Below are 27,070 nucleotides of genomic sequence, written 5' to 3'. Positions count from 1 at the left end.
CCTCCCAGACTACTGAAAGACGTTTTTAATACTATTGGGTCATATATTTTAACTTTGATAAATATCTCGCTCACCTCAGGCTACGTTCCAACCTTTTTTTAAACACGCTGTAGTGCAGCCTCTTATCAAAAAACAGAACCTTGATCATTCTGTTCTCTCCAACTTTAGACCTATTTCTAAGCTTCCCTTCCTGTCTAAAGTCCTAGAGAAAGTGGTTTTAGCACAACTGCAGTCACACCTTGTTTTAAACTGCATATCAGAGAAGTTTCAGTCTGGTTTTAAATCACGCCACAGCACGGAAACTGCTCTTCTAAGAGTTTTGAATGATCTTCTTTTAACTGCTGATTCTGGGAATTCTGCTGTGCTTGTGCTTTTAGATTTCTCTGCTGCGTTTGACACCATTGACCACCAAATTATTTTATCACGCTTTGAACTGTGTGTTGGTATTAAAGGTAACGTCCTAAAATGGTTTCAATCCTATCTCTCAGAAAGGACCTTTTCTGTGCATCTTGGCCAGTATTCTTCAGCTGCAGCCCCACTAGCATATGGGGTCCCACAAGGCTCTATCTTAGGCCCCATTTTGTTCAGTCTGTATTTACTACCTCTGGGGTCAATTTTTAAAAAGCATAAAATGTCTTACCATTGCTTTGCAGATGATTTGCAGCTATACCTGCCTATAAAAGCAAATAAGGAATCTAGGATTGCCTTGCTTAGCTGTCTGAAAGACATAAAATCATGGATGGAAATCAACTTCTTGACTCTTAACGAAAAAAAGACAGAGATTATAATATTTGGACAGTCTGAACTCCTGGATGGCTTTAATAGTGTACTCGGCCCCTTAGCCTCCTACAGCCGTCCCTCTGTCAGAAATCTTGGAGTCATCTTTGACAACTGTTTTAAATTTGATAAACAGATAAGCTCAGTTGTCAAGACAAGCTTCTTCCAGCTGCGGCTTCTGGGGAAGGTAAAAGCCTATCTTCCTAGTAAGGAATTTGAACAGCTAATCCACTTATTTATAACGTCTCGTTTAGACTATTGTAACTCCCTCTATATTGGTGTTGACAAGTGTTTGATCTGTCGCCTGCAGCTGGTCCAAAATGCGGCTGCACGCCTACTTACTGGGAAGAGACGTTATGACCACATCACACCCGTTTTGGCAGACCTTCATTGGCTTCCTGTCAGTTACAGGATCCAGTTCAAGTACTTGTTGTTTTTAAATCATTGCATGGACTGGCACCACATTACCTGTCTGAGTTGTTGCACCGCCATGCTCCAGCTAGAGCATTGCGCTCAGCTCAGCAGAATATGTTGGTGGTTCCTCGGTGCAGGAAAAAACCAGAGGTGACAGGGCCTTCAGTGTTGCAGCTCCCAGACTGTGGAACAGCCTCCCAGCACATATCCGGACTGCTGAGTCTATTGAACTTTTTAAATCTCAGCTAAAAACTCACCTCTTTGCACTGGCTTTCAATACTAGTTGAACATTACATTTTTATATTTGTATGTGTTTTTTATTTATTTATTTTTTATATGTTTCTAGTTATTGTGCTTTTTATTATGTTTTTAATTCTCCCATTGTGTTATTTAATATTGTAGTTACTGCCTGTACAGCACTTTGGTCAACTGAAGGTTGTTTTAAATGTGCTATATAAATAAATAAAGATTGAGATAACACCTAGAGCTGCATGTAAACAATGAATCGAATAGCTATGTACAATTTGAAGTGATCCCTTCGAGTGACAAGGTTTTTCAAGTTAGTCTCCACTTTAAAGTCCAACTGCTGATTATTTATGTTTTCTAATCAATCAATTTACTTTCCTGGTTCACCCTTATCACACCAACTTAGCAACTAGGTGAACATAGTGAAACGTTTGGCATCTAATGACAACATCATTTTCTCAGGAGTAGGTAAAAAACAAATGGAGAGCTGCAAGATGATGAATATTCGATTTCCGATCATCAAGTGGACTAAAACACTTGCTAGCTTTAGCCACAATTAGCTGCTTGTTTTACAACATCAAATAAGACTATAACTTGGTTGAGAGGTGATGTCTTTTTTTGCAAATGAATTCACCTTTTATAAAAATGTAAATGGTTGCATTGTATGGCCGCAGATTGCTGGTGGTGAGCATTGTACTGTTGGGATGTGCTTTGGACACGTAAAGTAACAGTTTTATTAAGAGGAAGTAAACGGACCCACCCATAGAGATGATCTCCCTGTGACTCAGTTGTTTCTGGGTTAGCAGAGACAGGTCTTCCTGGCAGTCCTTCAGCCTGGTGGAGTAACACCATGAAGAGCTTTTCTTTTTGTTGAGTCACTCCTCTCAGGGTTCTGCTGCTGCTGCATCCTCACGGTTGGCCTCTTTGTTGTTCTACTCATCTTTGGCTTCTCCTCAGCTTCTTTGTCCATGCTCTCCTGCTGGTATTATCTGCCTGTTTCTCACCCCTCCTCCGCTTTTTATTTTCTCTACGAAACTCACCTCGCTTCTTCAGAATGTGATCCGAGTAGAGTCTCATTTTGTGAACACAGAAACACACTGTGTGTGTGTGTGTGTGTTTTATCAGAAAACAATCACATGTATTTCAGGTAAATCATGAAAGAGAGGGAGTCTAGTGTGAAAACTTTTCACTTAATCAACTTTAAGCCGCAGAATGTGGTGTGGGTGTTCCAAACAGCTGGTCTACTTTTGTTTTTATGGAAAAGTACAGATTCCTTAGAACTCAGCTCCAACCCTAAAGCAGTGAAGGCATCCATTACATTACGTGTTACTTGTTAGACGCTTTTATCCAAAGCGACTCACATACTCAACACTGTGGGCAATCCCCACAGGAGCACTTTGGGGTGAAGTGTCTCAGGGACACAACGACATGCTGACTGCTGTGGGGTTTGAACCTGTGCTCCCCTGATCCGAACACCAACGCACGACCCACTGCACCACACGCCTCCCTATTCAGGCATTCAGAAACCAGATATCCTCTGATTTCTGAAGGTGTTCTCTGGAAACCGTGACAAAACACCTGAAAACACAGGAGGCGGACACAATGCCCGGAACATGTCAAGGTTACAATACAGTGCATCAACACGTATTTTAGGCCCAAACTGCCTTCTTTTTTACATTGTGTTCAAATTGTCAATTACACTCTTGTTATGTGGGGAATAAGCTGCCTATTGTCACACCTTTGCACATTGGTCCAATGGATGTGTGAAGAAAAGTTAAACAAAGTTAACAATTAAAATGGTTGGATGCATCCTCTGACTGTGTTAAAGTATGGGTCTTTGACTCCTCCTAGAAATGTTTCAAGACGATTTAGAAAATCTGTGTCGGGGCTGAACCATGCATATTTGAATGGTTTGGTATTGGCTAAAAGGATATATTGTTTTACTCTACCCTTCTGTGTTTTTTTCAACTTCAGCCAGTTGTGGCAAAGCTGCTTCCTTTAAGACAGCCTTTGTGCAAGAATGTTACTGCATATTTGATGGAACCTTTTATCTCTCCTCTCTCTCTTCCATTCCATGTCAGCTGCCTTTTCATCTCAGTAGTGTGAGAAAGAGTAGACAGTTGTCAGGTCAAAGATCTCTGCAGCCACTTTCAGCAGTCCCAATGCTTTGGTCCCACACTTTCCAACAGAGTGATACATCTCTCTAGCTGTCTGCGTCTCATTAAATTCAGGAGTTCCAGTTAAACTTAAATTCATAGAGCGTCTGTTATTTAATGTCATCCGCTTAACCTGGACCTGGTCAAGTTGCAAGTTTGAAGGCTACAGATTTTAATTTCTACATTTTTTTTTAAATTTCTTAAACTTTTGAGTTTGTAGCCTGAGTGTGCACTGGGCACCTGTATCATTGAGGTACACGAGGGACTGCATGTACCCAGTATTACATGACTGGGATAATATCCAAACACTTGATCTGGACACCCTTAAAGCATCCTTATTCCTTCGGGCTGATGGAAGCATGGCCAAGCACCTATAAGCGATTACACAAAGTATGTTTGTTTCTGAATGTCACAGAATATTAGCATGACTTGACTTGATGTGATTTGTAGCTTCAGCTTGACTTTGTTTTCCCACATTATGCCTGATATGTGAATGCACCAAACGACACCCAATCACAAACACCTATTTAAAATCATAGCAACAAGAACTTGATTAGTCAAGTGTCTGTGCCAAGTTCTATTGACTTATATTAATGACTTTTGACACCTCCTTTTATTGATAATAATTTAGTGGTTTCCATGATACAAACACCAAAAATCCACCGAACTGGGAGAAAACTATACAAAGAATCTGTAAGAAACTGTTTTGTAGAAGAATAGTCTCATTTCCAATAAAGACATGAGTGCTGATGTCATTGTGTTGAGCGGTGCCTGAGTGAGGCCCCATGTTACGCAATACATCTGGAAGGGTTGCTGTTTGCATTACCTTTTCTTGTTTCTACAGTCTATTTGCCAAGCTGCCTGTATTGGTGCGTTTCTCTTCAAGGGTTAAGAGACTTTACTGAAGCCTTGCTTATCAGTGGTTAGTTTGAGAGGTCAGCGGGTCAGCAGTGACGTCAAGGTCTCAAGTGGATCCTCCCCCCCCCTGCATCATGACCTGTAATTAGACACAGTGCTGTGCTTTGAATGGCCAATCCTCCCAGGTTGTGCTTATCCTTTGAAATCCTTCAGTACTCTTTCAGGCTGTATGACCTGCTTTCATAGTTAGTTATTACTTCTTTGTTTCACAGTTTGGAAAAGTGGTGAACCGAATGTAATCAGTGAAGAACAGATATATTTTTCAAATAGGTGCTACATTACATTACATGTCATTTGTTAGACGCTTTTATCCATTCAGCACTGTGGACAATCCCCACAGGAGCCATTTGGGGTGAAGTGTCTCAGGGACACAACAACATGCTGACTGCAGTGGGACTCGAACTTGCTATCCCCTGATTCAAAGTCCAGCACACTATCCTCTGAGCCACAGCCGCCCCTGTTACTGAACTATACAATCCTAATTTAAAAAACAAGGTCAATTAAATAGCTTTTTCTGGAGCTTTCATTCATATCTCATGGTCTCCATCAGCTGATGGAGTTTGCTCAGGAAATTGATCTGTTGATAAGTTAACCATTTAAAGTGAGCTGTTTAATTTATCTTCATGGCAAGTGAGCATCCAATGTATTCACTGATGAAGTGTGACGCTGGTGAAAGGTCTGGGAAAAGCTACAACACTTAGTGACCCTTTTGTTTGGTCCAACTTTCTGTTCTGACGTCAAGATACACTTTAATGCTGCTTAGGTTTTACAATGACGGCCCGTCCACACAGCAGCTTTTGGCGATTTGTCCATCGCTTCCAGCGCGTCTCCGCCCATTGACTTTGAATGGGGATGACGTCACTTTCCCTCGCTTGTCGCCGAATTGCATTGTGGGGGGGCGAGGCGAAGATTTCCAGGATTTCCAGGATGTTCAGGATTCCAAAGTTGAACATTGTTGAACTTTTGAGGCTGAGCTGGAAGCGACAGCCAATCAGATCCGTTTATGCAAATCTGACAGTTCAAGCGCTAGCCAATCAAACCGCGTGCAAGCTGGGAGAATGAGACCCGCAGTTCATTTCTATATTCCACAAAAATGGAGGAGAACTTAGTTATTGCGGTAGCAAATCACCCGGTTCTTTATGACCAGTCCCTATTTACTTACCGGGATACAAACCGGAGGAACCAGGCATGGGGGGAGGTGGCAGAGGCTGTTGGGGAAACTGGTAGGTTTTCGCTCGTTTGGGGATTTTATATCCAGTTTACTTCGTTGCTAGTTTACTTCGTTGCTAGCAAGCATAGACAGTATCATTAGCCAGCATGGAATGTAGCATAAAATAGCACCATAAACATTAATCTCATAAATGTTCAAAATGTTAAAAAAATAAATGTTCATCATAGCCCTTCCTATTTGACAATAGTGTAGAAGAACCGGGTTTTTTTGCTTTGTATGTCGGGGGCGGGATATTCATGTGATATTCATGTGATTGGTTGTTGGTCGCGAAATCCCCAAGCTGTCAGACACGCCCAGCTCCAGGATTTTCAAGATTTGGTCAAAGCTGCTGTGTGGACACACCGTGATAAAGAGGTTGGGATGTAAAAAAACAACGTAATTTATCATAAATAATGCCGTTTTAAACGTGTAAGCAGACCCGTTTAGTTAGAATCGGATTGACCTTCTCTCATAGCCTTTTACTGATGGCAGTCAGGGTAAGATTTCACAAACTATGTACCAATAAAGACTTTTACCTTTAACACCTTTAAACTCCCTTTCAAGTCGCTGTGCAGGGCCAATACAAAGACTGCTGTGTGGGTTCAAACGGTTTGTGCATGTTGCACTTCTGGCAACATCACATCAGTGATTTCATAGCAGGTGTTTTCTATTAGGTGTCAGCTTAAAATACAAAGTCAAGCGATTCAACTCTCAGAATGTGTGTAAAATTTGAATCTGTTGACTGCCCATGGTATTTTAGTTTGTTGTGCTTTCAGTGTGAGGGAAAGCTTGATGGAGCCAAGGCCATACTGTATGAATAAGGTCATTTACCATTTATTTCACTTCATTTAATCCAACTTGATCTTTTCACCTTAGTTGTTTCTGTTTGGGAAAAGAAGATCCTTAGTTTTACCCTAACAAATTAGTAATGATTAGTTTACTCAGCATTTACATTTTCAGGATAAAAGAAGAAACACGTTAATATGATATAGCGTTGGTCATTTCTGTAATTTGAGTTAAAGCGATCAATGCTGCTACGGCACTCTCATCTTGCGTGTCACCCTCTTATGGCCATTTTTCTGTTGTTATTTTTATAAATCAACTCGGTAGCGTAGAGGTGACTTACCATCCTAATCCTGCCGACAAAGTTCTCCCTGGTTAACTTTGATTTTGTTTGCCCATTTACCAACAAATCTTTCACAATCTTTTGTTTTGACATTGATGTAGAAGCTTTGGAAATCTTTTCATTTCTAGTTTAACCACTAAAAACAAGTGACCCTTGCGTTAAGATTGTTTGCTCTATTCTTTGCCTCTTAAACCTGCCACAAAAATGTATCGGCCATAGATCAGGCTTATAACAATTAGCCTATATATTTGCATTTCCCAGCATTCAACCAAAGTTGATTTGACTAAGGAAACTTTCCAAACTACGGCTAACAATTTTCTAAAAGTTTAAGTTTAATGGAATATTGCCCACACATGTTGTATAAAAATATATGACTTACTAGTATTCATTTGTTAATAAGCACCATTTTCAAATAGATGTATTTAATTAAAGATTAACACATTTTCAAAAAAATATTTGTTGATAAAAAAAGGCCTAATCATTTATTTGCATAACAACTTTGAAATAGACTTCCGGTTATGGCGCGGTGTTGATCAGACGAAGTTCAGTCGTCGCTCTGCCCTAATATTGTAAATTAACTATTTGGAACGCGGGAGGTAAAAGGAAAACGCAATTTACACAGTCATAACGGTGTTACTAATGCCTCCATGCAAGAAAACAACTAAAAAGGACAACGTTTTGGAAACTTCATCCGAAGAAGATTGGCCACCGCTGTCTCAACCTGGCCTTGCTCCCGACCATAGACTGTATATATAAATGGACGTAGAGTCCGTGACGTCACCCAAAGGGTTTTCTGCAGAGTTGCCGTGAAGCCCTTAGTAGGCGGAGTCGGCCACTAACGGCTCGACTGTGACGCCAGAGTTCAACTCCCGCTTTCTCCAGCCTGCTCCAAATAAGGGCAAAGAGGCGGAGCCGAGGCGGGACCTGCTGCCACCGAGCTGGAAGTTCCAGAGCTAGCTGAAGCTACCAAGCTAAGCTAACATGCTCCCCATCTGCACGCTGCCGTCGCATTTTACGTTTCTAAGGTAAGCGGACATGAAAACTATTCAGCAAAACTATAAATAATAATCTAAGTTATTGAGTTGTAACATAATACTTCAGAATCTTAAAACCCCTTAACGTTTGTATGCAATTGTGCTAAATTCAACACTGGAATCAAGCAAATATTAATATGTTTGCATGACATTAGTTATTTATATTTTGATATCACTTAACTACACGTTTAATACATTTAAGTCAAGCTAAGGTACATGTGATGGTAGCTAGTTAGCGCTCTTACCTGTGAGGCCTCCTCCAAACAGCATAATAACCAGACTGTATCATTAAAACTAAGTACCAGTTCTAGATCCTTGACTTTAGACAAACAATTCAAAAGACAAAATGTATTTAAAGACCAATCTTTATTTGAATGTGCCTCTTAACCTGAGATATTAGTTATACAGTAATAGTATTGACAATCTAAAAAAACTGAGCAACTCCACAGTCAACTTTATGTTTCTTATTGTCTCAAGCATTTATTATTTTCATTTTCCCCCTCTCATATTCAGTGTGGACGGATTGAGACAGCATGGTGTCCAGAGAGCTGCAGAGACTTCAGAGAGAAACCTCCGTGTGATGAACGTCCTGTCTGTTGGTTTGGAGAGGACTGAGGGTCTTTCCTCAGCGAGGAGGACCAGGCCTGATGGAGGAGCCCATGCTGGGCAAAGCTGATACCAACTGCACAGGCCTAGTCGGTCACTTTATTTGACTAAATGTGTTTACTTATACATTTAATAGGTTTACACCTTCTGTCCATATGTGCTTTTTATTCAAAACATTTGATGAACTTTTGGTTCACATTTCAATAAATTGTATTTGTATTTGCACTCCTTTTGTCCATTATTCTTACTGAAAATGTTAGATTACACATTCACATCTGACTGAAGATTGGCCCCATTTATTTGTGACGTTGCAAACTCTGCGGTACAAGGCACAAGTGATGTGAAGCTCATAAAGCGAGGCAAATATAAATAATCAGCTGATGGAGTGTAGATGTGGAAATAGCTGCATTCGATCAGCTGACTGTTTTTACAATAAAAGTAGTTTCTTAGTGAATGTCCTGTACTGGTCTTAAAATCTCATAACATCAGCTTTTAATGTTCCTCTTGGATGTTCTTCTTGACCCTCAGAGAAGGAGAAAATGTTGTGTCTTTCAGGCATGTCCTTTCCTAACAAAAATGACAGGAAACATAAAACATATTATTGCAGAACAAGTGTGTTATTTATGAAAGCGGTGTGTTTGTGTGTTTAGGGGCTGTAGATATAATTATTTTGTAATTGTAATGTTTTTTTTTTATTTCAACAATGAGCTACAAAGACAATCAGATTATGAATGAACAGTATGAAGTTAATCAACATTGAAATATATGTTATTATCAAAATAATATTGAACTGTTACAAAACGTAGTGCAACTGTAGAAGCTTGCTCTGTTGTCTCACTGAAAGAATAACTTTTACCACGTTTTTTACAGACAATATTGAGAGATAAATAGTAGCAGTTCTCACTATGTGTTAAATATCTTTGCCTTCAATACATTAAATTAGAAAGCTGACAAAGTCATATTGCTTGTTATCATCTAAATGTAACTTTTTGCATGGAAAAAACCCTCAACTTAACTGATGTGTAGGTGATCTAGTATTTAGTATTGTTTAATGGAATGTATATCAGTGTATTCAAGTCAATACTTAATTCATTTAAACCAATATCTTTCTTGATTCTTTGTACAGTATGAAAAAAGAGTCTTTGTACCTGTGCTGAAGTTCACTGCTGTGAGGAGTCCAGTTCTGTCTCTCACTCTCTGGTCCAGCCTGTCTGCATCACCTGGACACCTTAAACAAACAGATATATATATATATATATATATATAAATAAATAAATAAAGTACCATGTGTACAAACAATATAACTGATTCTCTTCTGTTGAACATGTTGGATTGTGTATTGTCCGAGTCAGGGTCCTTTTTATTTTACTGTAACTTTGGAAGTTGTTACCAATGCTTACTGTTTATTTGATACCCATTTGGTAATGCAATTAATAAAAACAACAAGGTTTGGGTTCGTTCTTCAGATGACTGTGACGTTAACGTGTAAGCTCAATAATGAACTCCAGCTCAACCAACCATATTGTAATATCTAAGTAATCATCTTGAAAGATGACATTAATAATTGTAATATACACATCTTATTGTGAGGTTGATTTCACATACACTACTTCGACATTAGCTTGTCTACATACTTGAGCATAGCCAATTTAAATTAACCTTAGATGCATACAGTTCTACCTACATAATAAAATATCTCTCTAAGTTACAAGGATGTAACCTTATTTTATCAACCTCAAACAGAAGCCGTTTGTTCAACAGTATTATCCCACTTAACACTTGTCTATTTCGTTGTAACCTTTATATATACAGTCTATGATTTTAACTTGGAGGCTACGATTACAATCGTTAGCACCGATGTAGCTACCACTAGCTTACATGCTAACCCAAGCCTTACCATTCATTACGTAGCTGATTAAAATCATTAACACATAAATAAAGCACTAGAATTTCACTTACCGCAAAACCGCATTCATGCACCGTCTGTTTTAACCGCAGAGCGAGTCACAATAGTCCGATATATAAGCATGAAGAACAAACAACCACGGCCGGCTTCAAGTTGTGTTTCCTGGATGAGCTGAGCAGGCAGAGTCTCTGTAGCATCACGGAGCAGCTAGCAGAGAGACAAGAAGCTAGCAGCAGCAGGCACTTGACAGAGCCGTCACTCAATGTGACCACGCCCTAATTTATGCACACATTTTAAGACCTAATATAAATAAAAGGGTCGCGTTAGAAAACAATTCACTCACAGATCCATAATCATGAAGGTGGAATCTAACTATATCGATAATAAAATGTATGGAGCCAGGGGTAGAAACATGTTTTTTTCTGCTGTAAAGTTGGGCATTTTAACATGGGGGTCTATGGAAATGGCTCCTTTCTGTAGCCATCGCCTATCGGCCAATATATGAACTGCAGTGTGTGGCACTTCCGTATTGGCTTCCCGGCTCTACCCCACAGTTTGCCGCTTGCTCCCGACATGGAACACGAGGCGGGAGAAGAGCTGTCGCAGGATAAATCCTCAGGTGAAATCCTGAGTGCAATCAACCATTTAAAGAAAGACCTGAAGGAAGACTTTGCATCAAAATGTCATACGGTGATACACTCAATACAATCTATCGAAGGCGAACTAAAACAATACTCTGGCTGATTAACGGAGGCTGAGGAGCGGCTTGGAGCGGTGGAAGACGATGCCTCAGCGCTGAATAAAACAACGAAACATCTGAGACAACAGGTGGAAAGTTTGGAAGCGAAAATGGAAGATCTGGAAAATCGTAGCCGCAGATCTAATGTGCGACTGATAGGCTTGACGGAAAACGCCGAAGGGAAGGATGCATGCACCTTTCTGGAAAAATGGATCCCTGAAATTCTGGGTGCCGGTTCGTTTGCAGCACCGCTCGCTATTGAAAGGGCGCACAGACTTCCATCTGGCAGACCGAAGCCAAACGCACCGCCTCGAGCACTTCTGATTAAGTTCTTAAACTACAAGGACAAAACCAAAGTGATGTCGGCTGCATATGAAAAGGGTAAAATCCACTTTGACAAACATCATATCATGTTTTTCCATGACGTCGCCAAGGAGACGGATAAAAAGCGCAGGGCCTACGATGGAGTTAAAACGAGGTGCAGAGACATGGGTCTGCGGTACGGAATACAATATCCATCCTCTTTCCGAGTGACACATAACGGCAACTCTCACCTCTTCACCTCTCCTACGGATGTACACACGTTCCTGAACAAGATCCAGGAGAGGCCCAGAGATTGAACAGTTCTGTGAAAGCACCTGGTGAGATTACCATAAAGAATGGCCTACAGTATATTACTTGTTACTGTAAAGGGACTAAATCTGCTATATACACACTGTCAAAGTAAAGTTTTGTCTTTGCAGTATTTAGCAGTAATAATATTTATGTAGGCTATACACTGGTATATCTGTTTACAGGTATTGTATTACGCTGTTGAAGAAGTGTGTTTTCTATTATTGATACTGTTAAGAATAAGTGCTGTCCTTGAACGGTTAAATCTAAGTTATGCCTTTACACTCCCAAATTCACATTGTATATCATTTTCATTAGATATAAAATAAATTTAATAATCTACATTTTAGATCCTAACAATGGCAGCTAAACGTGATGTTTACTTATGAATACATTTTTATTTTAAGAGCTTTAAACTTGCTGCCTAGTGAATGAAAACATCGACAAGTTAAAGTGAAATATTTTATAGAAGTGTTTTGTTTTATTCATTCCCTTTGTTAACATTTCTATAATTTGTATGGGAATTAGGGCGGAGCGACACTTTAGGGACTTGTTTGTGGACATTTATTCTGTTCCTCAGTTTTGTGGACCGGATAGCTCCATGATTAGAGTCTTTAGGAGGGAAAGGGATGCTCATCGTTTGAGCAAAGGGAGGGGTGAGGTTCGTTTGGGGAATTTCACATGGGGTGCTATGTTTTATTTGTTTTATGTCATGGTGTGTTTATTTTCTGTTCATATTGCGGTCAGCAAATGGGGTCGTGTTAAGCAGTCTGATAGGCAGTTTTATTTCAGTCAGGTGTTTATGGGATTTTGTTATTTTCTGTTTCTTCTAAATACTGTTGTATTTTTGTTTAGATAACAGAATATGACTTCCAATACAGAATTTAAGATAACTTCATAGAATGTACGTGGGCTCAATAATGTATCGAAACTCAAGCAAGTGTTAAATAGAGCTAAGAGGTTGAATTCCAAAATACTGCTTTTACAGCAATCTCATTTGCCACAATGTGATATTCATAAGATCCAGAAAAGATGGAATGGTCAGGTCATCGCAGCCTCCTATTCTTCCCATACTAGAGGGGTGTTAACTCTTATACATAAATCCATTCCTTTTAACATAATTAGGACTATCTCTGACCCAAGAGGCAGATATTCCATCATTCACGGCACCCTTCTTACAGAAACCTTGAATATTGTCAATATATACGGCCCTAATGAGGATGTTCCCTTATTCTTCAAAAAAATTGTTTCAACTTTATCCTCCCTCCCAGGCCATTATATCATAGGGGAAGACTTCAATTGTGCACTAGAGCCCAGTATAGACAGATCAAGGGGGACAGACTTGTCTCACACCCAAACAAGGAAAACCCTTAAACAACTGATCCAGGATTTTAATTTGTGCGAAGTTTGGAGGTCATTTAAACCAGTTTCCAGAGAATATTCGTGTTTTTCCGCCACTCACCAAACACACTCACATATAGACTATTTCCTGGTTTCTATGGCTCTTATGTCAAGGATTACAAAATGTTGGTGTGACAGTAGGGTCCTCTCTGACCATTCACCAATTTCATTATTGTTTAATAACTCTGATCTTGTTATGAATCCACCTAGGTGGCGTTTTCAATCCAGATGGCTACAGGATAGAACATTTGTTGAATTTGTAGGAATACATATTGACCTCTATTTTAGCATGAATACTATGAACTGTACGCTGGGAAGCGTTTAAGGCATACATTAGGGTCATGATTATTAGCTATTCTAGCTCGCAGAACAAAGCCTTTAAATCCAAATAAAATTCACTGGAGGGTTGTATTAAAGATTTGGAGGATAGGATTGTTACCCCAAGATTCCCCAGAACTATAAGCAGAACTTTTGGTAGTGCTGGGGGGAAACGATTATTTTGAAAACGATTAATCGGGCGATTATTTGATCGATTAGTCGACTAATCTAACGATTATTTTTCTGTTGTTCAATTCATAAAAAACGTAATGTAAAAAAAAACGTAATGTAAAAATTTTTTTTTCACGATACTGTGTCTCAGGGGATCTTAATATTTAAGAACCTATTAATGTGTTATACCAGATTAACGGAAATAATCTCAGCTAACTGACGATACAAACCATGTTTACCAAAAATTAACACAAGTCTCATAAGAAGCATCTAAATGACCCCTGAGCGAAAAATGCTAACGGACATTGGCACAGAACTCAAGATAAAAGTACCCTTATTACTTATCGTAGCTGCACATACAATATATCCGATTAAAGCTGAGACTCCACAGATTATGTAGGTATATAGTATCATCACTGAGTGATCCGGACTCGCGACAGGGGAAGCAAATACAGTCATCACAACACGTACCTTTACAGAGCTTCTAGGGAGATCGTCTCACCACCGTAGCTGTCAATCTGATCAAAAGACGTGTTCAATGGCATTCAAATGAGAAAAAACGCGGCTGAATCGGTTAATCCATAGGCTTTTAACGTCTATGTATAAAAAAATGATTGAATTTATAATCCATAATTCCATTTTTATGTAAAAATCGGAGAGCAAATGCTAGCTGCTAATGGTAGCCACCACCGTTTTGGACTAACTTTAAAATATTCCCATGCTTTTGAAGACCTAGGGCGAGATGTTTTCGTTTGGGGGCTTCGTGCGCAATCCTGTGATGAGGAGGTGGTAGCCGTTTCAGTCTCCATTGTGTTTGAAGTGCGATTGCGAACTGCTTGTTGCTTTGGGTGACCCACGTGTGTGTAGCGACGCGTCGACGCGGAAATATGTCGTCGATGATATTTTGAAGTCGTCGACGCGTCGCTACAGCACTACTAAGGACTCGATATAGTGAATTATCGAGTAACCAGATAGCTGCTAGCTTACTAAGATTAAAACAAAGCTACTACGATCAGGGAGAAAAGGCGGGCAAAATATTGGCTTGGCGTATTAAAAAATTGCAATCTGAAAGGGCTATCAACAGCATTAAAACAAATGGTAAATTAACAAATGACCAAGCAGAAATAAATAGTGCTTTTAAAATGTTTTATGAAAAACTTTATACATCCGAACATGAAGATTCAGGCCAACAGGAACATTTTCTAAGTTCATTAGTTTTCCCCACTATTTCAACTGATTCAAAAGGAAAACTAGACCATATCATAGGAACTGACGAACTTTCAGAAGCCATAACCAGCATGACGGGGGGAAGGCGGCTATAGTCCAGATGGTCTTCCTATAGAAATCTATAAACAATTTAAAGATAAGCTACTACAACCACTTTTGGATATGCAGTTGGAGTCATACGAAAAGGAGGACCTGCCACCATCTCTTAGAGGGGCACTAATCACTGATGCTAAAACCAGGAAAGGACCCCACTGACTGTGTATCGTACAGACCAATCTCACTACTTAATACAGATAGCAACATGTTATGCAAGACGTTGTCGAGACGCCTAAACAAACTACTGCCTGCCATGATTAAAGATGATCAAAATGGTTTTATTCAGGGAAGGCAAGCTTTTCATAATGTTAGAAGGGTACTAAATATTCTTTATGAAAAAAGAGGGTCACCTAACATGGCACTGCTGTCCTTAGACGCAGAGAAGGCCTTCGACCAAATTAAGTGGAAGTATTTGTTTGAAGTTTTGGAGAGGTTTGGAATAGGAGAAGGCTTTCTCAAATGGATCAGGACGATATATAAGAACCCAACAGCTGAAGTGGTGACAAATAATATTACTTCTACATCCTTCTCATTGTACAGATCTACACGTCAGGGCTGCCCCCTCTCCCCATTGCTGTTTGTGTTAGCAATGGAGCCATTTGCCATGGCTATTAGAGAATCTCCATCTATATATGGGATCTCAGAAGGTGACTTGGATCATCGAATATCACTTTATGCGGACGATGTTGTTCTTTTTTTATCAAATCTCCTTAATCGGTCGTGTTAACATCTTAAAAATGAATACATTACCCAAATTGCTCCAAATTGCTCTATTTGTTCAATCAATCCCCTTACCCCCACCCGAGCCAAGATTTAAGAAAATATTTACCGACTTTATCTGGAATAATAGACGCTCTAGGCTCCGTTTTACCCTACTTTACTTGCCTTATGACAGAGGGGGTCTAAAACTGCCCAACCTACGCTGGTACTATTGGGCGGCACAACTGAGAGCAGCCATGTGCTACTTCTCCCCAGAGGAAGCTCCAGCGTGGGTCAAGATTGAAGCATGCTCAGCTAAAGGGTTATCGCTTAGTAGCTATCTTTATTTTTCTGAGCCAAAGAAGCTAGGGAAAAACACAAAAAAAACCTTTCTAAGAAATACCATACACATCTGGCATGAGGTCCAAAGATATATAGGGGACACCCCCACTGTCAGGTTTCACCCCCATATGGGGCAATAGTCAATTTATACCTGGTAGAGAAGATGCTGGTTTTAAGACTTGGGCGAACAAGGGATTAAGCAGGATTACCGATTTGTACAATGATGGAAAATTAATGTCATTTACTGAAATACAAGAAAAGTATGATATTCCTTCTAAGCACTTTAAGTTTTTACAAATAAGACATTTTATCTCTGTATCTCAAAACCTCTCACTTACTCAGCCACCTCTCTCAATGTTGGAAGACATTACAGTTAAACACGTGGTTGGTAGAGGCCAGCTATCGCTGCTCCTAATAAAATCTTTGTAGACAAGTCACCTGAATCTTCAGAAGATAAACTTAAAAGCTGGAGGCTTGATTTACAAGAGGAAATCTCTGAAAAAGAATGGTCTGAAGTGTGCCTGAAGGCTCAAACACAAACAATCAACACACGGCTTAAGTTGATACAATACATTTGGATTTTAAGAACATATATAACGCCATCAAAACTACATCACTTTAATCCCAATACCCCGGACACCTGCTTTAAATGTAACGATGCTAAAGGATCACTCTTTCACTGTTTGTGGGAATGTAATGTGGTCAATAGTTTTTGGAAGGAGGTTCTTAACACGATTAACCAGATAACAAAACTGAAAATCCCTTATCAGCCAAAGTTGTGCATCCTGGGTATTTATCCAAAAGACTTCTAAGAAGAGTGAGCGTGCACTTATAGACTTGTGTCTTTTACAAGCTAAGAGGGCAATAGCTATAGAATGGAAAAATGTGAACAAACCTAGTATGAATAAATATATTAAGGATCTGTCAGCACGTGTCGCTTTAGAAAAACTAACATACATTACTAAAGGAAAGCTGGCAGTTTTCGAAAATATCTGGGGGAGCTTCATGGAGTTTCTGAAAAATAATGTTGGTAATGATTAATAACACCAAAGACCGGGGCGGGGAAGGGGGCAACGGGAATACGATTCTACAGTGTAGTCGCCCACGTCATATTCTTTCAGACTGTATACTGACCTGTGTTTATTTACATGCCTATTCATTTGATTTTATACTGTATCTGCCACCTAGCCTGACCATGTATGTATGTGTAATGTTCGTTATTTTATGTATGTATAACGTCCATATTTGAAAACTTCAATAAAAATATTGTTAAAAAAACAACTTTGAAATATAACCTTCCTATTTCGCCATAACTGAATTGAACCACTAGTGTACAGGGACCCTAAGGCCAGCTGTGAATTGTCTCAGCTGGATTTTGACAGTGTAAACTAAATGAGTCAGCTCTTAAACCGGAAGGATCTTAGTTCTCATGTCATGCTGCCCTCCTTATCCTCATGTCTGTTTAAAGTCAGTGTCCTGCTGTCTGTCCGTTCCACAGCACATGCTTTTCCCATGATGCTCGTAGTGAGTCTGGCTTTGTTACAACAGCTTCCAGGACGTTTTGTAGAAATACCTTCTGAAGAATAAAAAGGGAAGCGAAAGGCTGTGTTCAACTCAAACAGGCTGTTTAAGCCTTAAAAAGGTATTTTTCAATCAGGCATTCACGCTGTCATGACCTCCTGATGGCAAAGGCGAAGAGGCTTTCTGTCTTTGAACATGGCAGGATTGTTGAGCTGCACCAGCAAGCCTCTCGCACACACCATCCCTGCCGAGGTTTGAAGCAGTAAGACGGTCATTTTACATTTCCCAAAAGATCCTGAGGGTTACAAGACAAGTGGTAGACCCAAACAAATCTCACCTGCTCCGAGCCGAAAGATCCTTTGGGCTGTCCGTAAACACACATGCCAAAAAAAAAATTCTGAAAAAATAATGTAATAACCATAAGACGGCATCTGCGAGAGAAGGGCTTAAAGAAAATGCCTCAACATCAAGCATTCCTAAACTAATGTTGAAGTTATCAACAACAACGGTGGGGCTACTCACTACTGAGTTTATTTTTGACACTTTAAAAGGCCCATGTCATACTTTTCCGGTTATTACCCGTCCCCTTGTGTGTTATGAAGGTCTTTCTGCATGTAAACGGTCTGCAGAGTCACAAACCCTCAAAGTACACCCTGTAGCGAGTACAACTCTAACACAGAACATACCTGTCTGTGCTGCCCCAACGCCTCGTTGGACATTTCTCTTTTCCCATTGTTTACTTCCTGGGTACAGTGACGTGCCCTTACCCAAATGGACCCATGGACCAATCCGTGGAGCTCCTCACACACACACTCTCTCAGCGGCGAAACTGTGACGTGGGGGGGGGGGGTTGCGGGTGCTAGTGGAGCCTCGCAGATGGGGGTTAAACAGTCTCGCAGACCCCACTCAGCAAGCAGGAAGTGAACCCAGCTCACACTGTCCGCTCCTCACAGCAGCGAGCCGTGCAACGTCCCGCCAACACGGCACCCAGACCCCACGCAGCATTCTCATCTGTTTGTCCTTACTGGTGTCATTTTCTGGTTGCTAACAAACGCCATTGTAACACACTGATGTTCCGCTGTAACGGTGGTAGACCATAGTGGTAGACTCATCAGAACAGAGTGGGCGAGCTGACCAATCAGAGCACAGTGGGCTCACAGGCAGGGGGGGGGCAGGAGCTCCAACAAGCCGTTTAGGACAGAGAGTGAATACACATACTTTACAGAGATGCTGTTTGAGAAACCAATGTGAGTTTGGAACATTGAACAATGTATATCTATTCTAGTAGACCTCAACTATGGAATTATGATCAGTAGAAATGGCCATGACATGGGACCTTTAAGTTCTTTTTGTTCCTTCTTTTTTTAACTATGGTACACTTTTGATTAGCTGATGAACAGCCTGTTTGAGTTTAAAATTCAGTTTTCAATAACCTTTACCTACTCTCTATGTTTGGTCTCTTGCTTCTGTTTCTTCTTTTTGCATTTTGAAGCTCCACTTACAACTTGGTTACAATCCATGAGTGCGAAATGGGAATTCTTGTAATTTCCCCCCCGGTCTTAAGATTTTGTTCTGGTTAAGTTTCAGTGGTGAGCCAGCAAGACCTTCTCTGCTTGCCTAAAAAGTATCACAATCACTGAGTAAACTTTAAAGGGGACCTATCATGCAGACACTATCCGGATAACTATTGCGTGTGGACGGAAGCTTGTTTGTGATTGCGTTTGCGTTAATCCTATGCGTTTAGACGTTTTTGTCCTCGTGTGGCTGCAGCCTAAGACCCCGGCCACACAAGGACGAAAACGTCTAAACGCATAGGATTAACGCAAACGCAATCACAAACAAGCTTCCGTCCACACGCAATAGTTATCCGGATAGTGTCTGTCCACACGAGACAGCTCCGTTTAGCTCCAACCGCTGGAGAAGCTGCAGTACATATGCAGAGCCTGTACGTGGCGCTGTAACTTCCTCCACAAAAGCAGCGAAGAAGCATGGTTGCCATGGTTGCCCTTCTGTTTATTCTCCGCGGTGGGGGCCGAGGGAACCGGGCAGAGTTTTTCGCCAGTCAACGTGTAATAAAGTTTAAATCTTCCGACAAAATTATAAAAGTGCCGGTCAAAGGTCTTCTTTGTTATTTATTGAGCTTTAAAACAAATAAATAACGAATCTATATATTATAATAATAAAATACACGGAGCCTCTCTTTGTCCTCCCTCTCTTCGGACAGCGCCAGTGTCTGTCTCATGCAGCAGCTGATCCAGTAATGAGTGACCCGGCCGACAGTAAAAATAAACATATTTATATCTAGTTTAGGTAGTTTGAGAGGTAATTCAAATAGCTACGGGTGATGATCGGACTTGAAGTGTGTGTTTTACTCCGTTCACCGCCGCATCACAGCGGGAGGAGCTACAGGTAAGCAGAGCTGCGTGTCTCCGTCCTGTCAGATTAGACTTCACTCGCGTTTATGTCCATATCGAGAGAAAGATAAATAATCTGAATTTAGTGTGCGGGGTGAGCAGCAGAGGTGGGGAGAGGCGGGGCTATTGCCTCATCATTATCAGAAAATGATCGTATAGGGCGTACACACGGAGCCGTTGGACCCCCCAGAGCGTTGCGTATGCCGTTCTATCCACCTTGGGACCCGTTATCGTTTACGCAGTCGTTTAGTGCCGTATTCGGTCGTCCTCGTGTGGCCGAACGGTCTATATGACACTAAACAGTAACGCAAACGACCGTTTTCGTCCTCGTGTGGCCGGGACATAAATGTAGTCATTGCAAGGTGCTCACAAGTATTAGTATTACTTTACAAATGTGTGTATGCATGTGTTGTGCAGCAAATATGTTTGTAGTAGAAATAAGTTCCATCCAAACCATCTCTCTGTTTTTAAACCAAACTAAAGCTCTCAGATGTGTAGTTTTCTGCAACAACAAAAACGGAGGTTAGACAACCCTTCCATCCCCCAGAGCAGACACACACACACAAACACACACACTCACGTTTCACTGCTATTTCAACCCCCATCTATTGTTCAGACAGCCCCCCTCCAGCTATGGGACAGTGAAGACGGGGAGAGATCAGGCTTTAGAGCTACTGTACAGTATCATCTAGCCACTCTCACATTTTATACACACACACACACACACACACACACACACACACACACACACACACACACACACACACACACACACACACACACACACACACACACACACACACAATGAACCATGGGGCTGTATTTATTAGGCCATGTGAATGGGTGAATATGAAACACTCGGTCTCGTCTTTGTCTCTATAATATAGTACATGGCTTATTGGTTAAGTTTGTAGTAGTAACAAATAGTTAGACCACATTTCCCTTCATTTACTTCCTTTCTTATTCATACGTATGATCAGTTATTAGCTAATTTTAGAGATCAGAGAAAGATTTGTTTTGGTTTTTAAATTAGTAATAACTTATTAGAATATCTTTTTTATTGTTTTGTTTTAGAATGTCAAAAGTAGTGAGAATTGGCTTAAAATGCCTTCAGATTGCTTTCCTGTCTGACACTGTGTAAAAAATAAAAGTATCTACTTTACTCTCACATAAGAGAAAGCAGTGCACAAATGTACTGTAACGAATCAATGTTGACAAAACCATTAAGTAGTTATTAGAAAAGTGGCTGATTAATTTCCTGGCCATCAAATAATCAGCCGCAGTTCTGTATCCTGTATATCTTAAAAACAAAGACTGATAATGGTCATAAAGAAACAACTCTTAAGATGAAACCGGAAGCCAAAACGAAATCCATACTAAAAACAGTCATTTAACTGTACAAGAAATCTATTCCAATGTAGCTGCACAATGTGTCATATCAGTGAGTTATACTCCATACACCATGCCCCATTGTTACTATATGCCATCTTACTGTACACAACAGTCAAAGATGTATTCTTTCTTTCTGATCTTTGTCATTTTTCATACTGCAAAAATAAAAGGCTCCATAGAAGCCCTAACAAAGAGAGGAAGCCCTGCTACTTCCAACAAGAATCAATAGAGCCATTGGGCTGTCTGCCATTGACAGGCTTCTGTCTCGTGCTGCTGCCAGTGAGCGCTCCGTGCTAATGCTGCTATTTGGAACCACTGCGGCTATAGACAATCTATTGATGCTTTATTGTGTCTGCTGCATGCTCACTATTCTTTTATCCCACACACAGCCTGATGTAGAGTTCAGGCCACACAGAGAAGAGGATATGTTAATGACACGGTCAATATGAGCACGCCCAGCACTACTGTCATTAGGAGGGGGGGTTGGAGAACAGTGGCTGCCTAAAGGTAGGTGTTAAGGAGAAGCAACATATAAAGAGGATGGTGGGGGATGATGTCTATAATGAATCTGCCATTAACAGGGATTTACATCCCCCAATACATCTCAGTTATCGGTACATCTTCATTGTTGTTAATGTGAGGTTTGGAGGAGTGAAACAGAATATATTGGTTTTGAGAGGAATTTGATTGATTGACTGCAAAAGTGGTAAAAAAAACCCAGATCTATTGTTAGAGCTTTGAGAATGTGTGTTGTTTCTTTTGTACTTTCATTGCGTCTTAAATTATTTATTTTTTAAATCAAAGAAATTAGAAAATAGAGAATTCAATCATAAGCAAATAATTAAGGGCTGCAAATAATGCTTATTTTTGTTTAGACATGAATCCAGTGTTGTCATGATTTACCCATGATTACATATGGTATAAAAGGGCAGAAAGTAAACTGACTCGTATTTTTCCACGGCAGGCAAATGCCAAAATGTTTACATGAACAAAAACAATTAGTGTCATACTGTAGCATCACAGGGGAATTTATTCTTAATTTGGTTCAACTCTAATTGAAAGCATGTTGCATTCATCAAAACACGACTTCATATCTGTGCTAAAACTTGAACAATACTAGTATTATTGGTGGAAATACATTCCTGACTTTTAACATCTAACCCAATCTTTCCAAAAAAAAGAATCTCTAAAATGGATGGCTATATTCAAAGAAGTCAATTGAAAGTATGTAGAGTAACTGTGAACAGAAAGCAGCCTAGAGCTCCTTTAGGCATTGCTCACCCAGTTTGCTCAGAGCGGGATGAGTGTTGGCCAAGATTCTGTCAGATCCGTGTGGGTTCCCGACGCTTGTGATTTAAAAAAAGAGTGTAGATGCTGTCGTTTGGCACAAAGCGGCACAACATAAAACCAAAGTATGAATTTGATTGATGTCACCTGGGTTAAGATCTCTGTTGGAGGTTAGATACTAAAAAATGGTCACAGAAAGCTTATGTTACATGCCGCGGGCAATAGAAGTGTAACAAAAGATATTATAAGGTGCCGTCATGGGAATTGTAGGATTCTGCCTAACTCAGTGGTTCCCAAACTTTTTCAGTCGGGACCCCCTTGGGTATTGGAAATATTTTCGGGACCTCCCCCAACCCGGTTCCCATCTATATTGGTAGGATTAATTGTATATTGTTGTAAAAACATTACATTTTTCTCTGCTGATAATAAGAAGATATAAAGATCCAACTATAATTGTATATTTTATTATGGATTACACTTGAACAAAAGTGCTTGTAATAGATACTGTGAATTCATTTGGCCTAATTAAAACTGGTTGGCCTTCTTCCCTGAGTAGTAGATTTTTAAATCCAAATGTCTTTAAGGAAAATATATGAATGAACTACTATTTCTACTGCAGGTTGCAAACGATCACATCACGTTACCATTCCTATTCCACACATAGCCTATCAATGACTTGTGTGTGCTTGCTGTCCCTCGCAGATCTTCTCAAAGCGGGGCTGTTGTTTTGAGACTGCCTCTCAGTTCATTCTCAATGTTCAGCTTTGATCTGTATTTGGTTTTGATGGCAGCAACAGCAGAAAAAGCCTATTCACACAAGTAGGATGTTGCAAAAGGCAGCGTTATGCCCACAGCTCTCTGACCAATGAGATATTTTCGAGCAGTGTTAGTTTACAATTGAATAATAATAATAATACATTTGATTTATATAGCACACTTTAAAAACAACGTCATCTCTCAAGGTGCTTCACAAAGCTACAAGGGGAAAATAATCAAATAAAAAAATCTTCGCCCCACAGTTTGAAAACCACTGGCCTAACCCATACTTTGGACCAGCAGTCAGGATATCTGGGCCTCTGCTGATGCCATTTACATTTCGTTCTTTCGGGTGAATACTCAACCTTAAATGGAAGTACTTTTCCAACTCACGTATGCACCCATCTAACTAAACTCTTTACCTACATTTGCTTTCCCAAGACTTTTGGTCTTGGTTTGGAAACATTTGTTTTTGATTCCATCAAATTCTTTGTTGATTGTCTCGAGGGCAAAAAAGTTTCATTTCTATTGAAAGCTCTCCTTCATTATTATTATTATTATTTTGAATGGCATAATGCCATTATTTCAAAATTGGAAGTGACAGGAAACATGAGGGCATAGGTTAATGACATGGAACACAATTTAGAAATGGTACATTGGTGTTCATGGTTTTGATTTTTTAACCGCTGAATCTCCAAGATGCCCCAAAGCTCTCTTCTCTACACCTGTGCACCTTAGTTGATTCATAGATGTTCGTTTTTGAGAACAAATTAAATGCTTCACCCTACCTGAAGCTCTCTTTCCTGAAATTCCACTAAATAAATCAAAAAGAAATCTGGCCTACAACAATCGCGAGATATTTTGCTATTGCCATTCCTACTGAAATTCCATCCCAAGTTTAAAAGTTTGTAGAAAGTTTGTTCATTACTTTCCGATGGTGTCTCACTGTTCTCTGGGTGGTTGCCGCATGAATACTGGATTAACTCTGATGGACCAGTCTAATGTTTGGTCGTTTTGTCTGTCGTCAGATCTGTCCAAGAACCGCCTGTGTGAGCTGCCGGAGGAGCTGTGTCAGTTCATCTCCGTGGAGACGCTGAGTCTTTACCACAATGGGATGCGTTCATTGTCCTCCAGCCTGGGCAACCTGCAGGCCCTCACCTACCTCAACCTCAGGTAACTCAGCACCACGGTCTGCATCTAATCCCCTCATTCTATTGGACTTTTAATGACATTCACACTAGTTGTATAGGTCTCTAAAGTTCACATTTAAAATGTACCCTTCTGAAAGGGGCCTAACACACAAAACTCGCATCTGACACACTGATGGCTCCATCGCCTCCAGTCTGGACAACTCCACTTAAAGAAAATCATTTGCGTTCCTTACAACTTTGGTCATGTTTTCAAAGATTCATACGTCATTTCTATTAGCTCTGCAGTTAAAAACTGGTTTGGATGGGTAATCATTCGGAAAATGCACCAGACTTCACCAAGTTAAGTGTAAATAACATAGAAAGAACCTATGAAGTTATGGAATTTATTATCCAGCATTTTCCTCTAATGTACATACATTTATTTGGAAAAGATGAAAAGGAGTGCACCCAAAATGATTGTGAAGATCTTGTATTGCACAGTTTGCACTCAGCTGTGGAAAAGGTCAAAGTTTAACCAGTAAGTGGGTCTTTTAAATTCATGATAATACCAAATTGTAGATCGTTGTCACTATCCTTTAAAAAGTTTCTCTTCAAGCTACTACAGTCAACACTTTGCATCCATTTCTCAGTTAGCAGATTGTAGGTGCCTTTTTAAAGTGCAGCTGTTTGAACTTCAGTGTTTGTTTATGCTGGAGATGAAGGGAGGCCGTACACATCCTGTAAAACCTTCTTACAACTACACACCTCCATACTATAATGTTACTGTTGCTAGGAGACGGTGGCTATTCATATAGGCAGCAAGAGTGCAAATATACTGAATAAAATGTTTGAAAAGATGATATGTAGCTGCACATTGTTCATAGGCCAGCTTGTATATTCTCACTGTAACACATTGTTTTTACTTGTCTGAATTGTTATTAATCTAACTCAAAGAATGTATCAGTGATCACATCTTTGAAACTCAATGCCTTTTAAATAACATCACTGTGTGTGCGTGTGTGTTTTCCTCCACAGTCGTAATCTTCTGTCCAGTTTACCCCCATCGGTGTTTCAGCTTCCCCTCCTGCGAGTGCTCATAGTGAGCAACAACAAGCTGTGTTCACTACCTGCCTCCATATACTCCCTCACACACCTCCGGCAGCTGGTATGATTCACACACACACACACACACACACACACACGCACACGCACACGCACACGCACGCACACACACACACACACCGATTTCTAGGATTCCTCCGATTCAAATAGCTTTGTTAGCATGACCATAATGACATACAGTATTGCCAAAGCTTCGTACTATTACGTCATCTATAGATAAATATACATTTGTAATGTACTGTTAAGTTTTCTTCACAGGGAAAACCATATACTTTTTAAACATGAACTAGAAAATTAACTTACAAAAAGATTAGGTGAGCTATTTATTATAGTGCAAGATAATGCTAATGGGAAAATGCATAAAACATTCAAAATAAAATAATAGAAATAAGAGTTGTGAGGGCTGGGGCTCAGTCATTCTGACTCATGTTGTGGCAGGCAGACAGACTTCTTTAATTTCACCTAGTCAGATTTTTAAAATCTTTTTAAAAAATAATTGAGGATGCCCATTATTGAATTTTGGTAAGAATTCTTTCCATGCAGGGTTTGAATTCAGGGCATTGTATGAGGAAGTGCTGCTCTGTTTCCAAAGCAGTTCCTCCACACTGTTGGCATAATCGCTCCTCTTTCGGCAGCCATGTTTTCTTTTTGCCTGTTTCTATGGCCACGCAGCACTTTCTCAACTGTCTTTAACATCACAGTACACAGTATTTGTGGGTCATAGACTTTTAAAAAGACACGTATTAAACATGGTGGTCAGTTTTGGAAATATATAAGTTGCATTGTTGGAGGAGCCTGTGGCCGTTTCTCAATGTCGACTAAACCTGCTGCAGAGCCACTATTTCAAGTATACAACGTCATCGAGTGGCGCCGAAGGACTGTTTAAATGCATGTTAAATGCCCCACATTCGGCGCCACTTGATGACGTAGTATACTTGAAATAGTGGCTCTGCAGCAGGTATACTCAACATTGAGAAACGGCCTGTGACTTCAGTTTTTCATTGCTATATTTACACTGTAGCTAATGTCCAAATGACAATAAAGCCTTGAATTGAATATTGTTTGTGTGTGCTTGTCTCTCAGGATGTGAGCTGCAATGAGCTGCAGGGTTTGCCAGCAGAGCTCGGACAGCTGGAGTCTCTGAGGGATCTGAACCTGAGGAGGAACCAGCTCACCACTCTGCCTGAAGGTAGAGACTCATTGGAACATCCTTTGACCTCCTTTACATTTCTCTTTCCCACAATAAACCCAGTTTGATCATCTCAGCTCATATTGCACCAGTACGTACAGCTTTTCTAAATGCCTGCTCAACTGACCCCAGAAACCTCAGCAATGTCTTTGTCCAGTCCCCATGGAGTGATTTGAAAAGACTCATCGATATATCATCTATAAATGTAGAATATTATAACAATCTTTTATCCACTGAGCTCCCCTAAGCCTGCAAAGTATC

At 40.1% G+C, this 27,070-nt stretch overlaps 1 protein-coding gene across 3 annotated transcripts in view; it reads left to right on the top strand.

The window, feature by feature from the left end:
* The window catches only part of lrch4 (leucine-rich repeats and calponin homology (CH) domain containing 4), a 71,666-nt gene that overhangs the window by 19,933 nt on the left and 24,663 nt on the right, over positions 1 to 27,070 (top strand). For all 3 annotated transcript variants that reach the window (XM_034236640.1, XM_034236641.1, XM_034236639.1), the window contains exons 2-4: positions 24,397 to 24,541; positions 25,534 to 25,663; positions 26,704 to 26,809. In XM_034236640.1, the coding sequence (XP_034092531.1) occupies positions 24,397 to 24,541; positions 25,534 to 25,663; positions 26,704 to 26,809 (381 nt within the window). The remainder of the gene's footprint in view (positions 1 to 24,396; positions 24,542 to 25,533; positions 25,664 to 26,703; positions 26,810 to 27,070) is intronic.

The sequence above is a fragment of the Gymnodraco acuticeps genome, unplaced genomic scaffold (genome assembly GCF_902827175.1).
Source record: "Gymnodraco acuticeps unplaced genomic scaffold, fGymAcu1.1, whole genome shotgun sequence".
NCBI classification, from domain to species: domain Eukaryota; kingdom Metazoa; phylum Chordata; class Actinopteri; order Perciformes; family Bathydraconidae; genus Gymnodraco; species Gymnodraco acuticeps.
The sequence above is the reverse complement of the archived record's forward strand: the minus strand, read 5'-3'. Positions and strand labels throughout refer to the sequence as shown.